At 41.9% G+C, this 13,939-nt stretch overlaps 1 protein-coding gene across 1 annotated transcript; it reads left to right on the plus strand.

The window, feature by feature from the left end:
* Nucleotides 1–442: 442 nt before the first annotated feature.
* ccl25b (chemokine (C-C motif) ligand 25b) lies at nt 443–7,784 on the plus strand. The gene is made up of 5 exons (XM_056277137.1): nt 443–521; nt 919–990; nt 2,258–2,375; nt 2,727–2,841; nt 7,190–7,784. Exons 2-4 carry the CDS (start codon nt 927–929, stop codon nt 2,839–2,841), a joined length of 297 nt encoding a protein of 98 aa, XP_056133112.1. The 5' UTR covers nt 443–521; nt 919–926; the 3' UTR covers nt 7,190–7,784.
* Nucleotides 7,785–13,939: the final 6,155 nt, after the last annotated feature.

The raw sequence follows: 13,939 nt of genomic DNA on the forward strand, positions 1-13,939 counted from the left end.
TCTGACATTAATGCCATAGTTATAGACCACCTCTTTGTGCCCTCCTGAAATCCTAATCTGATGAGCACATCCAGGGTGGATCTGCCACTATTCCACTAAAATGACCTGCTTTGTGGTTGCATAAAGTGCAATAATGTAAGAGAAGGGGATAAAAGAGGGAGGACCACATAAGGGGAGAGAGGGGGAGTATGTGTGTGCGTGCAAGCGAGTGTGTGTATGCAGCCTCTTCTTGCCCCTGAGATATGTGCTCTCATTGTCAGACATCATCAGTAACTTTGACTGTGCCAAGAAAAGCAAAGATCTATGTGGTTCAGTGATCAAATTGCACATTTCCCGGGAATTGTAAAACTTGCCTATGTTCGTTTTTGCCCGTTGAAAGGAGGGGGTGTGGTGAAAAAAAAACGGGATTTGTGATGGGGGAGGGTAGAGTTCATGTGCACACTACTATAAGAGTATTGTGTAACTACAAACCAAGTTAGACAAGCTGCAAAACTCCCACGACATCTTTTGTAACCCTACATGTGAGTAGATGATCTCTGCATTTTTGTGCAATAGTGTCATTCATTTATTTAATGTGTTTTCATAATGTTAATTTGCAAACATCTACTGTTGTTGCTTTTTGAGGGAAACTGCATGCCAAACATGGCCAAAAAGCCATCATTTCTGAAAAACACAACAATTTTGTCCTGAAACTTTGGCCCTGTTGCGTAACCTGACATGGTACTGCTGGGTGTTTAGTAAGATAAAACAGCTGCACACAGCTGGAACCCAGGGAGCGTTTTAATGCTTTTTAATCAGGGGTCAAATTGATGACAGTAATATTTCGCAAGAACACAGGGGGAATGGTCAAACAGGACGGCGTTGGGGTTTATTTTGTGCTGCTGTGTTGTTCATGCTGTTTGTTTCTCTGTGGATCAGCGGCAGTCATGAAGTTCCAGGCTCTGTTCTTTCTCCTGCTTTTGACCTGCATGTACCTGAGTGTGGCGCAAGGTAGGTAGACCAGCTCAGACCTGTTGTTCACGCAACACAATTGTGTAGTTGGAACAAAATGGACTTGCATAAAATGACACTAAATGAAACTGTGCATGCCTTTAGAAAAGGTAGGTTGTCCAAGTTGCATTTACAGATTTCTTTAAGGGACTGGGGGTCTGCACCAACCAGAATGGGTGGAAATGTATGGTATAAATGTGTTGTTTACCGTCATGAAATTCAAAGAAATTTGTAATTTCTCATTGATTGTATCTGCAGATACATTAACAAACAGAGATTTGGCTGCAGTATGTATGTGATCATGCAGTGCACATTACTTTTATGTTTCTCCTAACTCCCTTCTACCGAGCTGCTCCAAACTGCTCCAAACACTTACAGCAATGTATAAAATCCACCTCGACTTTCTCATTCCTTCTGATTAGCTGTGCAAAAGCGATCTGATTATTGCTATACGATTAAGCAAATGGAAAAATCCAATTGTCAGAGAGCAAAATAGCAGTTCTTTTTTTAGTCATTTGATGTCACTTGAGCTCCATATTTACACACGCATTTCTCTGCAGGCAGTGTAATGTACATCTCTAAAGCGTTCAGAAACGGTGATTAGTGAGATAGTCTTTAGTAGATGTCGGTCTCACAGGTAACTGCGATTGGCTCGGTTAATAATATACACTCCTTATTGATCTGTCAACATGCCTTTGTTAAGCTGTTTGTATAAGGCAGCTGAGTTGCTGCTTTGTGCATCTACTTTTGGGTACACACCACTTGTACCCAGATACAGGTAGTCTCACATACCAACATACCAAACTACTGCAGCCCTACATGCTTAGACACTAAGTGGTTTGTTTCCTATCACAGAACATTGTTTTTAGATCCCTTGAGTTGTTCGTGTTGAGCTTCCCACCAGGTGAAATTACTTAAATGTCCAAAACTGACTTGGAGAACAAAAAAAAAAAAGACTTGAATTTAAAGCCTTCATTGCTTCTTTCTATGTAAGTACTTTGGTTGCTATTACTAAATATGTTCTTTTCTTTTATAAACGCCCAAGTAGTCTTATGAATTACAAATATTTTATATCAGGAGACAGTTGTAAAATCATGTTTACTGTGCAAAAAAAATGGTTGGGATTTATTGCAATATGTTGTGTTTCACTGACTATGATGTAAAAACCAGACAAAGAGCAAACAAGTAAAAAGATGCTTATTTTTCATTTTGAGGTCGATTTGAAGATGCAAAAGTAAAGCCTTTGTACCCTTGTGTCTCCCTCCAGGTTCCTATGGCAATTGCTGCCTGGGCTACGTCAGGGGTCTAACGAAGAGCGCGAAAAAAAAAATTGAGAATTACAGGATGCAGGAAACAGATGGCGATTGCAACATCAGGGCTGTTGTGTGAGTAGAACAATCATCATTTCCTTCACCTTGTGGGCACTTTTGCTTTCTCATGGGCCTTTTTGAAGATTTAATTTTCCTTCAAACAACAACTGCACTGCTGCCAGTATAACCATTTGGCATCGACACATGGAAAAATAAATCACCTGTTTACTTGTGTTTGAAACGTGTTTGAAGGGTTTAGCGAACGTAACCTAATGTCTGAAGTAGCAGAATAAACTTCCCATGATCGTATTACCCTGCGCTCATGGGCTGTAAGGCAAAGATCAGGACGAACCCGTCTGTGAAGTCTGATACTGTCTGTGAAGCCTGGTGAAGTGTACCTTAAACAATGATTTTAACGTCTGGCAGGTTTTACATGAAAAAGAAGCCTACTCATGTCAGACAGCGGACCATCTGTGCCAATCCTGGGCACGACTGGGTGCAAACACTGATGAGAACGGTGGCCAGGAGAGAGGCCAATTAGGTACACACACACACACACACACACACACACACACACACACACACACACACACACACACACACACACTATCCACCTAACCCAGTGCGTCATTAACAAGCATTATGTCCATGTCCATGTCTTCCACATAATAATAATAATAATAATAATAATAATAATAATAATAAACTTGTGTAAATGTTGATTATAAATATAAATAAATAAATAAATAAATAAATAATAAACAGAAAACATGAAAGAATAGTAATAATAATAATAATAATAATAAAAATAATAATAATGCATTTTATTTACTTAAAGGCACCTTTCATGACACTCAAGGTCACTACATCAAATACAATAAAAACATTAGTGCAATCAACAATAAAACACACAATAAGCAATAGAGTATACATCAGCAGGAGTTGAAAAAATATGAATTTGGGGCATCGAGGTAGTGTGGCAGTCTATACCACTGGCTGCCAAAACGGGGCTCGCCCGTTTGAATCCCCGTGTTACCTCCAACTCGGTCGGGTGTCCCTACAGACACAATTGGCTGTGTCTGTGGGTGGGAAGCCGGATGTGGGTGTGTGTCCTGGTTGCTGCACTAGCGCCTCCTCTGGTCGGTTGGGGCGCCTGTTCAGGGAGGAGTGGGAACTGGGGGGAATAGCGTGATCCTCCCACGCGCTACATCCCCCTTGCAAAACTCCTCACTGTCCTGGCAACTCCACATGTATCGGAGGAGACATGTGGTAGTTTGCAGCCCTCCCCGGATCGGCAGAGGGGGTGGAGCAGGGACCGGGATGGCTCGGAATAGTGAGGTAATTGACCAGATACAACTGGGGAGAAAAACGGGGAAAAAGCCATAAAAAGAAAAAAGAAGAAGATCAATTTGATACTATTAAAGGTGGGCTATTACTACTACTACTACTTTCGGCTGCTCCCGTTAGGGGTCGCCACAGTGGATCATCCGTTTCCATTTCTTCCTGTCTTCTGTGTCTTCCTCTGTCACACCAGCCACCTGCATGTCTTCCCTCACCACATCCATAAACCTCCTCTTTGGCCTTCCTCTTCTCCTCTTCCCTGGCAGCTCCATATTCAGCATCCTTCTCCCAATATACTCAGCATCTCTCCTCCACACATGTCCAAGCCATCTCAATCTTGCCTCTCTTGCTTTGTCTCCAAACTGTCCAACCTGAGCGGTCCCTCTAATATAATCGTTCCTAATCCTGTCCTTCTTCGTTACTCCCAGTGAAAATCTTAGCATCTTCAACTCTGCCACCTCCAGCTCCGCCCCCTGTCTTTTCGTCAGTGCCACTGTCTCCAAACCATATAACATAGCTGGTCTCACAACCATCTTGTAAACCTTCCCTTTAACTCTTACTGGTACCCTTCTGTCGCAAATCACTCCTGACACACTTCTCCACCCACTCCAACCTGCCTGCACTCTCTTTTTCACCTCTCTACTGCACTCCCCGTTACTTTGGACAGTTGACCCCAAGTATTTAAACTCAGATGTCTTTGTCACCTCCACTCCTTGCATCCTGACCATTCCACTGTCCTCTCTCTCATTCACGCATAGGTATTCTGTCTTGCTCCTACTGACTTTCATTCCTCTTCTCTCCAGTGCATACCTCCACCTCTCCAGGCTCTCCTCAACCTGCACCCTACTCTCACTACAGATCACAATGTCATCCGCGAACATCAACGTCCATGGAGACTCCTGCCTGATCTTGTCCGTCAACCTGTCCATCACCATTGCAAACAAGAAAGGGCTCAGAGCCGATCCTTGATGTAATCCCACCTCCACCTTGAACCCATCTGTCATTCCAACCGCACACCTCACCATTGTCACACTGCCCTCATACGTATCCTGCACCACTCCTACATACTTCTCTGCAACTCCTGACTTCCTCATATAATACCACACCTCCTCTCTCGGCACTCTGTCATAAACTTTCTCTAAATCTACAAAGACACAATGCAACTCTTTCTGGCCTTCTCTATACTTCTCAATCAACATTCTCAAAGCAAACATCGCATCTGTGGTGCTCTTTCATGGCATGAACCCATACTGCTGCTCACTGATCATCACCTCTCCTCTTAACCTAGCTTCTATTACTCTTTCCCAAATCTTCATGCTGTGGCTGATCAACTTTATACCTCTGTAGTTGTTACAGTTCTGCACATCGCCCTTGTTCTTGAAAATCGGTACCAGTATGCTTCTTCTCCACTCCTCAGGCATCCTCTCACTTTCCAGGATTGTGTTAAACAATCTAGTTAAAAACTCCACTGCCATCTCTCCTAAACATCTCCATGCCTCCACAGGTATGTCATCAGGACCAACTGCCTTTCCACTCTTCATCCTCTTCATAGCTGCCCTCACTTCCTCCTTGTTAATCCGCTGAACTTCCTGATTCACTATCCCTACATCATCCAACCTTCTCTCTCTCTCTCATTTTCTTCATTCATCAGCCCCTCAAAGTACTCCTTCCACCTTCTTAGCACACTCTCCTCGCTTGTCAGCACATTTCCATCTCTATCCTTGATTGCCCTAACTTGCTGCACATCCTTTGCAGCTTGGTCCCTCTGTCTAGCCAATCGGTACAAGTCCTTTTCTCCTTCCTTAGTGTCTAATCTGTCATACAACTCCCCATACGCCTTTTCCTTTGCCACCTTTCTCTTTGCTTTACGCTGCATCTCCTTGTACTCCTGTCTACTTTCTTCATCTCTCTTACCATCCCACTTCTTCTTTGCCAACCTTTTCCTCTGTATAATTTGCTGTACTTCCTCATTCCACCACCAAGTCTCCTTGTCTTCCTTCCTCTGTCCTGATGACACACCAAGTACCTTCCTAGCTGTCTCCCTCACTATTTCTGCAGTGGTTGTCCAGCCATCTGGCAACTCTTCACTACCACCCAGTGCCTGTCTTAACTCCTGCCTGAACTCCACACAACAATCTTCCTTCTTCAACTTCCACCATTTGATCTTTGGCTGTGTCTTCACTCGCTCCCTCTTCTTGGTCTCCAAAGTCATCCTACAGACCACCATCCGATGCTGCCTAGCTACGTTCTCCCCTGTCACCACCTTGCAGTCTCCAATCCCTTTTAGATGGCGCCTTCTACATAAGATATAGTCCACCTGTGTGCACTTTCCTCCACTCTTGTATGTCACCCTGTGTTCCTCCCTCTTCTTGAAATATGTATTCACCACAGCCATTTCCATCCTTTTCGCAAAATCCACCACCATCTGTCCTTCCACATTTCTCTTCTTGACTCCATACCTTCCCATCACCTCCTCATCACCTCTGTTCCCTTCACCAACATGTCCATTGAAGTCCGCTCCAATCACCACTCTCTCCTCCTTGGGTACCCTCTCCACCATGTTGTCCAACTCACTCCAAAATTCTTCTTTTTCATCCATCTCACACCCAACTTGCGGGGCATATGCGCTGATAACATTCAGCAATAAACCTTCAATTTCCAGCTTCATACTCATCACTCTGTCTGACACTCTCTTCACCTCCAGCACGCTCTTGACATACTCTTCCTTCAGAATTACCCCTACCCCATTACTCCTCCCATTCACACCATGGTAGAAGAGTTTGAACCCACCTCTGATACTCCTGGCCTTACTCCCCTTCCACCTGGTCTCTTGCACACACAGTATGCCTACCTTTCTTCTTTCCATCATGTCAGCCAGCTCTCTCCTTTTACCAGTCATAGTGCCAACATTCAAAGTTCCAACTCTCACCTCCACATGCCTACCCTTCCTCCTCTCTAGCTGCCTCTGGACATGCTTTCCCCCTCTCCTTCTCCTTCGCCCAACAGTAGCATAGTTTCCACCGACACCCTGCTGGTTAACAGTACCGGTGGCGGTCGTTGGTAACCCGGGCCTCGACCGATCCGGTATGTAAGTCTTATTTATGATCCGCATATTTGATTTGGCAAAGATTTTACGCTGGATGCCCTTCCTGACGCAACCCTCCCCATTTGTCCGGGCTTGGGACCGGCACTAAGGATGCACTGGCTTGTGCATCCTCAGTGGCTGGATTATTAAAGGGCTATTAAAGGTGAGCCGTTAAAGTGAGTATGCTAGTTTAAAAAGGTAGCTTTTACTTTGAATTCTGTAATGGAGTCCAGTAAGCAGATGTGATGGGGAATGGAGCTGCAGAGTTTGGGTGAAGCATAGGAGAAAGCTCTGCACCCACTGTACTCAGGTTGATGGCTGCTAGTGCCAATAGACCTGCTGCTGAAGACCGCAGGGAACGAGATGGAGTGTATGTCTGAAGGAGGTCTGTGAGATAAGTGTAACATAACAGTTTACTTACCTAAGCACTTGACGTTTCATTGTAAACATTTTGTCCCGACAGAATGTAAAGAAGACAGAGACAGAAGAAGACGGAAAGCAGAGGATTGGGACACGGGAGGTTGTCTCCATACATCACCTCTACACAGATGGGTTGGATCTGGATCCTGTTTCAGTGGATTAGCTATCTCCTGGAGCTGACTAATGTTAATCATGTACATAGCTTTCCACAACGATAACAAATCATATCCATGTTCATTGCTCTCTATGTTACAAGTGGCATAGCAGTATTAATGTTGAACCCGAGCCTCAGAACTAGTCACTGCTCATTGACATATACAGCATGCTGGGAATGAGCCACCACTTGGCAGCTTTGTATTGTATTGTGTGTGTGTGTGTGTGTGTGTGTGTGTGTGCGCGTGCGTGCGTGCGTGCGTGCGTGCGTGCGTGCGTGCGTGCGTGCGTGCGTGCGTGCGTGCGTGAGAGAGCGGGGCACAGATTTATGTATGTCCAGCTGTGTGCTTGTGGGATTTATGTTTTTAACCATAGAAAAATTTAGATAAATTGAGACATTTTTATACACAAGCTTTCTGTTTTTTTATACCAATGATACCAAGTGTGCTTATCTCTCTATATATCCAATAAAGGATCTTTATGAACCATTAGTCTGAGTTTCATTATTATCAATTCATGGGAAGTTTTCAGCACACATCAAGCCAGGGCTCTTCACGGCACTATTCATGTTGCTTGGCACAGACACTTGTTCCTGTTCCGTCTAAGACCACCTAGTTTACTTGGCGGGGAACACAAAGAACAGCAGTTGAGTAATTCATGGATGATGCTTTCTTTTCTCACCATAAAAGATAAATGAGACACAAGGCAGTGTGAGATTATACATCTGTCATGGAGCAGAGAGCCGTGGAATGGACCCTGAGGCTCCTGCTGCTCTTCTCTCCTGTGATTCAGTCTGTCACAGCAGGGACTTCACCTTCTCCTGCGGCTCTCATAATTACTGCTTGAAAACGGTATGGGTTGAGCAATAATCGCAACATGTCAGGTCTGCCTCTGTCCTGTCACTGACATTTCTTTGGTGGCAGAAAGAGAAGTTTACTCTCATTAAATGATTTATGTCTCAGCAGGATTTGGAAAAACTTGTCCACGCATTTATCTTCAGTCAACTCGACTACTTCAACAGTGTCATGACAGGTCTCTCTAACAAAATCGATAAAACAGCTGCAGCCGATTCAGAATGCTTGTGTCCTTACCAAGACCAAAAAAGTGGATCACATCACTCCAGTTCTGAGGTCGTTACACTGGCTTCCTGTCCGTCAAAGAATTGATTTAAAACTCTGCTCTTGGTTTATAAAGCACTGAATGGTTTAGGGCCAAAATACATTTCTGATCTTCTGCTACACTATGAACCATCCAGACCTCTCAGATCGTCTGGGGCGGTTCTGCTTTCTGTCCCCAGAGTCAAAATTAAACATGGAGAGGCAGCTTTCAGTTTTTATGCACCACATATCAGGAACAAACTCCCAGAAAACTGCAGGTCTGCTGCAACTCTCAGTTCTTTTAAATCAAGGCTGAAGACTTTCCTGTTTGCTGTTTTAAGCTTTTGAGTTTCATCTTGCGCTGCATTGTAACTTTTACTTTCTTTTTATTGGTTTTTGAGTTTTTTAGTGTTGCCTTTTGTGTTTTGTGTGGAGCACTTTGAATTGCCTTGTTGTGGAGATGTGCTGTATGGATAAATTTGCCTTAGCTTGGTCGGGGGCCCAGATGGGAGTGTTGGCCCTAACATGCATGTCTTCTGATGTCTTTTTAGCTACTATGCAACAAATAGCTGGAATAAACTTCCAGAAGATTTGAGACTTGCTCCGACACAGACCACTTTTAGATCCATATTGAAAACGTTTATGTCTACCATTGGTTTCTGCCAAACTGCAAACCTTGCACTTTACTGCAAACCTTGCACTTTACCTTTTGCAAAGTTGTAAACCTCACATTATATTTTGTTTTATTCTTTTATTCTTTAATTTAAATGTCTTTTTATGAATTAGTTGTTAAATCCTTTTTTGTTGTATGTTTTTTTTAATTTTTTTTATGTGAAGCATATTTAGTCTGCCTTGTGTATAAAATGTGCTATATAAATAAAGTTGCCTTGCCTCATGGTCAAGGTAGATTATATGTAAGGGCATTTTACATGTTGAAATAAACATGAAATGGTGCAAAACTACAACTGATATTTTCAGCTGGGATGGTACAGGGTTTTGGGTTTGTGTACTACTTCGACTATCCATCCATCCACCCATCCATCCATTATCCAAACCACTTATCCTGCGCTCAACATATTATCCAAAGGAGTTGAATTTTTCTCAACATATTAAACATACATTAAAAAACACATATTAAAAATGCATACATTCATGGTTCTGTCAGGTTTGCTTTGATAGGGGAGTAGCACTGCTAAAATCCCAAAATGGTAGCATCTATCCTCTGAATGCTCGCCCATAATAGCGCCTTCCGGCCTGTGAGATTTAGTTGCGTTTTGAGACAAACATTTTGAAATGTCTGGCAGGTTGTCAAAATGGGATGACTAGGAGTGTGACATGTGATAAAAAGCTGGATAAAAGAAGCTGTTATGACACAGTAATTGACGGACTCTATCACAATTCCCACAGAGTCACATATAAAGTATGCATTGCTTAACCACTGAGTCTCCCCAGAATAACATTTGGTTCTGATTTGCACACAGTTTGGAAGCTATTCACAGGCAAACTAAACCAACTGTACAGCCACCGTAACAGTTAAAAACATGCCTACGCGTTTCAGACATTAGGGCCTTCATCAGGGTGAGTCAAAATGGCTGCCTTTGGGCTGTTTCTCATACATGTTAAAGATAGGTAGAGGCTAGTTCCCATCGATGCAGAGAACGGAAATGGAGTAGAGAACGGTCAACTGAGCATGCGCGAAATGCCTCTATCATGCCTCCACACGCCCCGCGTAGCATCCAGGCGCTAGGATTCTAGGGGGACCCACCCCTACTCTGCGTCTGATTAGCTAACTTTAACCCTAACCCCGCCCTAACCCTAACCTTAACCTACCCAAACAACGGAGGCAACGAGTACTTGCGCATGCTCAGTTGACCGTTCTCTGCATCGACGGGAACTAGCCTCTACCGTTAAGGATACTATGTATCGGAATTGTACAACTGTTGAATTCATACCCCAGACATATAGGGGGCAGCATATTAACGGAAAGTTGGGGTGAACTGCACACTGTCGACCCGATCCGTACCGGAAACCCGATTTGTTCTAACCTCAACCTCGACCCAACCCTAACCTTAACTATGCTTACCTTGCGCCTGCGTAAGCCAACAATAACAACATGGCACATGCGTAGAATAAATCGGGTTTCCGATTCGGATCGGGCAGTTACAGTCCCTCCCAAAGGGACTTCGCCCAAAAGGTTTCCAATGGGAATTTAGACAGAACTGGGCGTTTGCCACAAGGATTTCTAACTCGCCGCTACCCGTGCGAGTAATCACATGATCAATATGGACAGGTAAGTAGTCACATGATTAGGTAAAGTCACATGACAGACCATGTGTTAAGCCAAATTAGGTAGAGGAAGCTGCACACACACACACACACACACACACACACACACACACTATCAGGGCAAATTTTTTTCAAGAATCTGCACATGAACATGAACAATGTTCAATAAATTAAAAAAAACTATCAGGGCAAAACAGCGATAAACACCAAAACAAAAGAATATATATATAAAAACATCTCAATATTTTAGTTTTAAATACATTAAAAAAAAACTGCACATGGGGTTGGGCAAAGTACCCAGATGACCAAATCAGAGACAATTACAGGAAAGAGGAGAAGTCCAGTTCCCCATTTAAACTCAGATTTCTATGAGGTATTTAATTTCTATAAATCACTATATTCCTCTTCGTTTTCTGAGTCTGGTTCTATGCAGTTTTTAACAAGGTTAAAGGTCACCTGCCTAGCATTGATCACCCTTTCAAAGATTTGTGTGATACAGACGTTCTTATAGAAGAATTGGATCATGTTACTACGATTTTTTAAAAATGTTTTTGGTCAGATATTAGAGAATTATTACTAAATGCAATAAAAGACTGCATAGAAAGGCATGAACTGACCCCAGCTATGAAAAAAGGAGTAATAACTTTGATCCCTAAACCGGGGAAAGATAAAAGTATTCTTGATAATTTAAGGCCTATCACTTTGCTAAATACAGACTATAAGATTCTGTCAGGAGTGTTAGCTGCCAGACTGAAAGAAGGTATAACACAAATAATTAGTGAAACACAGTCTGGTTTTATCAAGGGAAGATCTATTCACAATAACATCTGTCTGGTTCTGGATCTGCTATATTACAGTGATTTAGTAGTTGAAGATGATGGATTCTTACTGTTTCTAGATTTTCACAAAGCGTTTGATTCTGTTAAGCACCCTTTCATCTTACAAGCCCTACATCATTTTGGTTTTGGAGAAAGGTTTGTTGGTGTCATAAGCATGTTATACAAGGATATAAACAGTTGCGTGTCCTTACCTGGTGGTACCTGCCCAAGATTTGGTGTTAAGAGAGGCATTAGACAAGGCTGCGGCAGCTCCACTTCGTTATTCATTATTGTAGCAGAATTACTTTCCATTCTAATTAAAAATGATAACATTGAGGGCCTAGAGGCCTTGGGTAACAAGTTATTGATAAGCCAACTTGTGGATGACACCACACTTTTCTTAAAAAATGCCTCCCAGATCCCCTGGGCCCTTAAATCAGTTGAGCTCTTTACCAAAGAATCAGGTTTAACTTTGAATATAAGCAAATGTGAACTTCTGGCGATACATGAGCATCATTCTAGCTCTTTATTTGGTGTCCCTGATAAAACTGAGGTTAAATATTTAGGAATTAACTTAAGTAAAAACCTTGAATCAAGAGAAGAGATGAATGTGCAGAATAATATTACAAAGTGTAAAGCTATATTAAACAGCTGGTTACAGAGGGACATTACTCTGTTTGGGAGGATTCTTCTCACCAAGATGGAGAGTCTCTCTAGATTTATTTATCCTGCTTACTCATTGGCAATTTCATCAAGAATGATTAAATCCATTAACCAAACTAATTTCAATTTTATTTGGAAAAACAAGTATCATTATATCAGGAAAAGTGACCTCTTGAAAAGTTATGAAAACGGGGGGTTGAATGCCATTGATTTTGACATTATGAATGGTATGATTAAACTGAAGTGGCTGAAAGCCTTTGTCATGGATGAGACTGTGTTTTGGCATGCCATCCCTAATGCAATCTTTAAAAAGCTGGGGGGGATTGCTTTTCTTTTGAACTGTGATTTTGAACTGTCAAAGATGCCGTTACGTTTATCCGCCTTTCATAAACAAGTTTTGCAATATTGGAAACTGTTGTTTAAACACAACTTTACCCCCCATGCAGTTCCAATGTGGAATAATAGATGTGTCCTGTTTAAGGGAAAATCTTTGTTTTTGGAAGAGTGGTGGAAAAAAGGTATTTGGTCCATTGCACACATCATGGATGACACAGGCAGTCTATTGAATTAGTATAATGAGTTGTGTCTGTGAATGTTCTCATTCATCCAGGTCATGGTTATCCAAAGGAATTGAATCAAGTGCAACTGGACTTGATCTTGGTCTTCACGGATATATACCAAGTCCAGTTGCACTTGATTCAATTCCTTTGGATATAATGAGTTGTGTTTGAAATATAGTTTATTCACCTCTGTAAAGGTCTATGACATGGTAATAGGTACGATCCCAATACAACTCAAGATGATGGTCTCACAATGTCTTATTTACTCCTCTGTCAGGCCCACACTTCGCCCCTTAATGATTGACAACTTAAAATTTGTCAACAGAACCTGCAATAATCTCTTTATCAGAAACTCTCTGTTGAAGATATGATATCCTAGCCTTTTCAGAAGGAATTATATTTTAGACATGTACTCAAATTTGAAGGCCCATAAAATTAGAAAACGATACATTTCATTCCCTATCCCCCCCAAAGCCAAAGAGGTTCACTTCAAGATAATTAATGATATTTACCCCTCCAGTGAATTTATAAGTTTAAAATTTAATGTAGACTGTAATTTCTGCCAATTCTGCAAGACAGACATAGAAACAACGGATCATTTATTTTCCCACTGTAACATTACTTATAAGTTTTGGTATAATTTGTATGTATGGATGAAGTCGAGCATTAGTGCTCTACCGCCATTTTTACTAGTAAGTGTCAAAGTTGGAATGTTTATGGAGGATAGAAATATAGAACTCTTGTTGAATAATGTAATTATTTTGGCAAAATATTTCATATACAAATGTAAATATTGCAAAACGCATCCCTGTTTAGCAGCCTTTAAAACCGAATTAGCAACTTTGTCCAAATCTCTAAAATGTAAAAAAAAAACAGAAATGCCCAAAAATTATTCTTTGCATTTGAACAATTTAATGTAATTTAACCCCTAGAATATTGCATTGTCCTATTTTTTTTAAATTTTATCTCTTTTTAATTTTCCTTTTCTGTTTCCTTGTTTTGTTCTGGCTCACATCAAAAACATTATCCCCCCCACATTCGACCCACATCAGTTCGCCTACCGTCCCAAAAGGTCTACTGAGGATGCCATTGCCATTGCCCTACACATTGCTCTGACCCACCTTGAACTTAACAACACATACATCCGGATGCTGTTTATAGATTACAGCTCTGCCTTCAACACTATCATCCCCACCAAACTAACCACCAAACTCCT

Source organism: Lampris incognitus, chromosome 3, assembly GCF_029633865.1.
Source record: "Lampris incognitus isolate fLamInc1 chromosome 3, fLamInc1.hap2, whole genome shotgun sequence".
Lineage (NCBI taxonomy): Eukaryota > Metazoa > Chordata > Actinopteri > Lampriformes > Lampridae > Lampris > Lampris incognitus.

Excerpts from the sequence above, each read along its gene's own strand:
- ccl25b (XM_056277137.1), top strand. The coding sequence starts at position 927 with ATGAAGTTCCAGGCTCTGTTCTTTCTCCTGCTTTTGACCTGCATGTAC. Across the intron at positions 991-2,257 it reads GTACCTGAGTGTGGCGCAAG|GTTCCTATGGCAATTGCTGC; the intron begins GTAGGTAGACCA and ends GTCTCCCTCCAG. Across the intron at positions 2,376-2,726 it reads TGCAACATCAGGGCTGTTGT|GTTTTACATGAAAAAGAAGC; the intron begins GTGAGTAGAACA and ends AACGTCTGGCAG.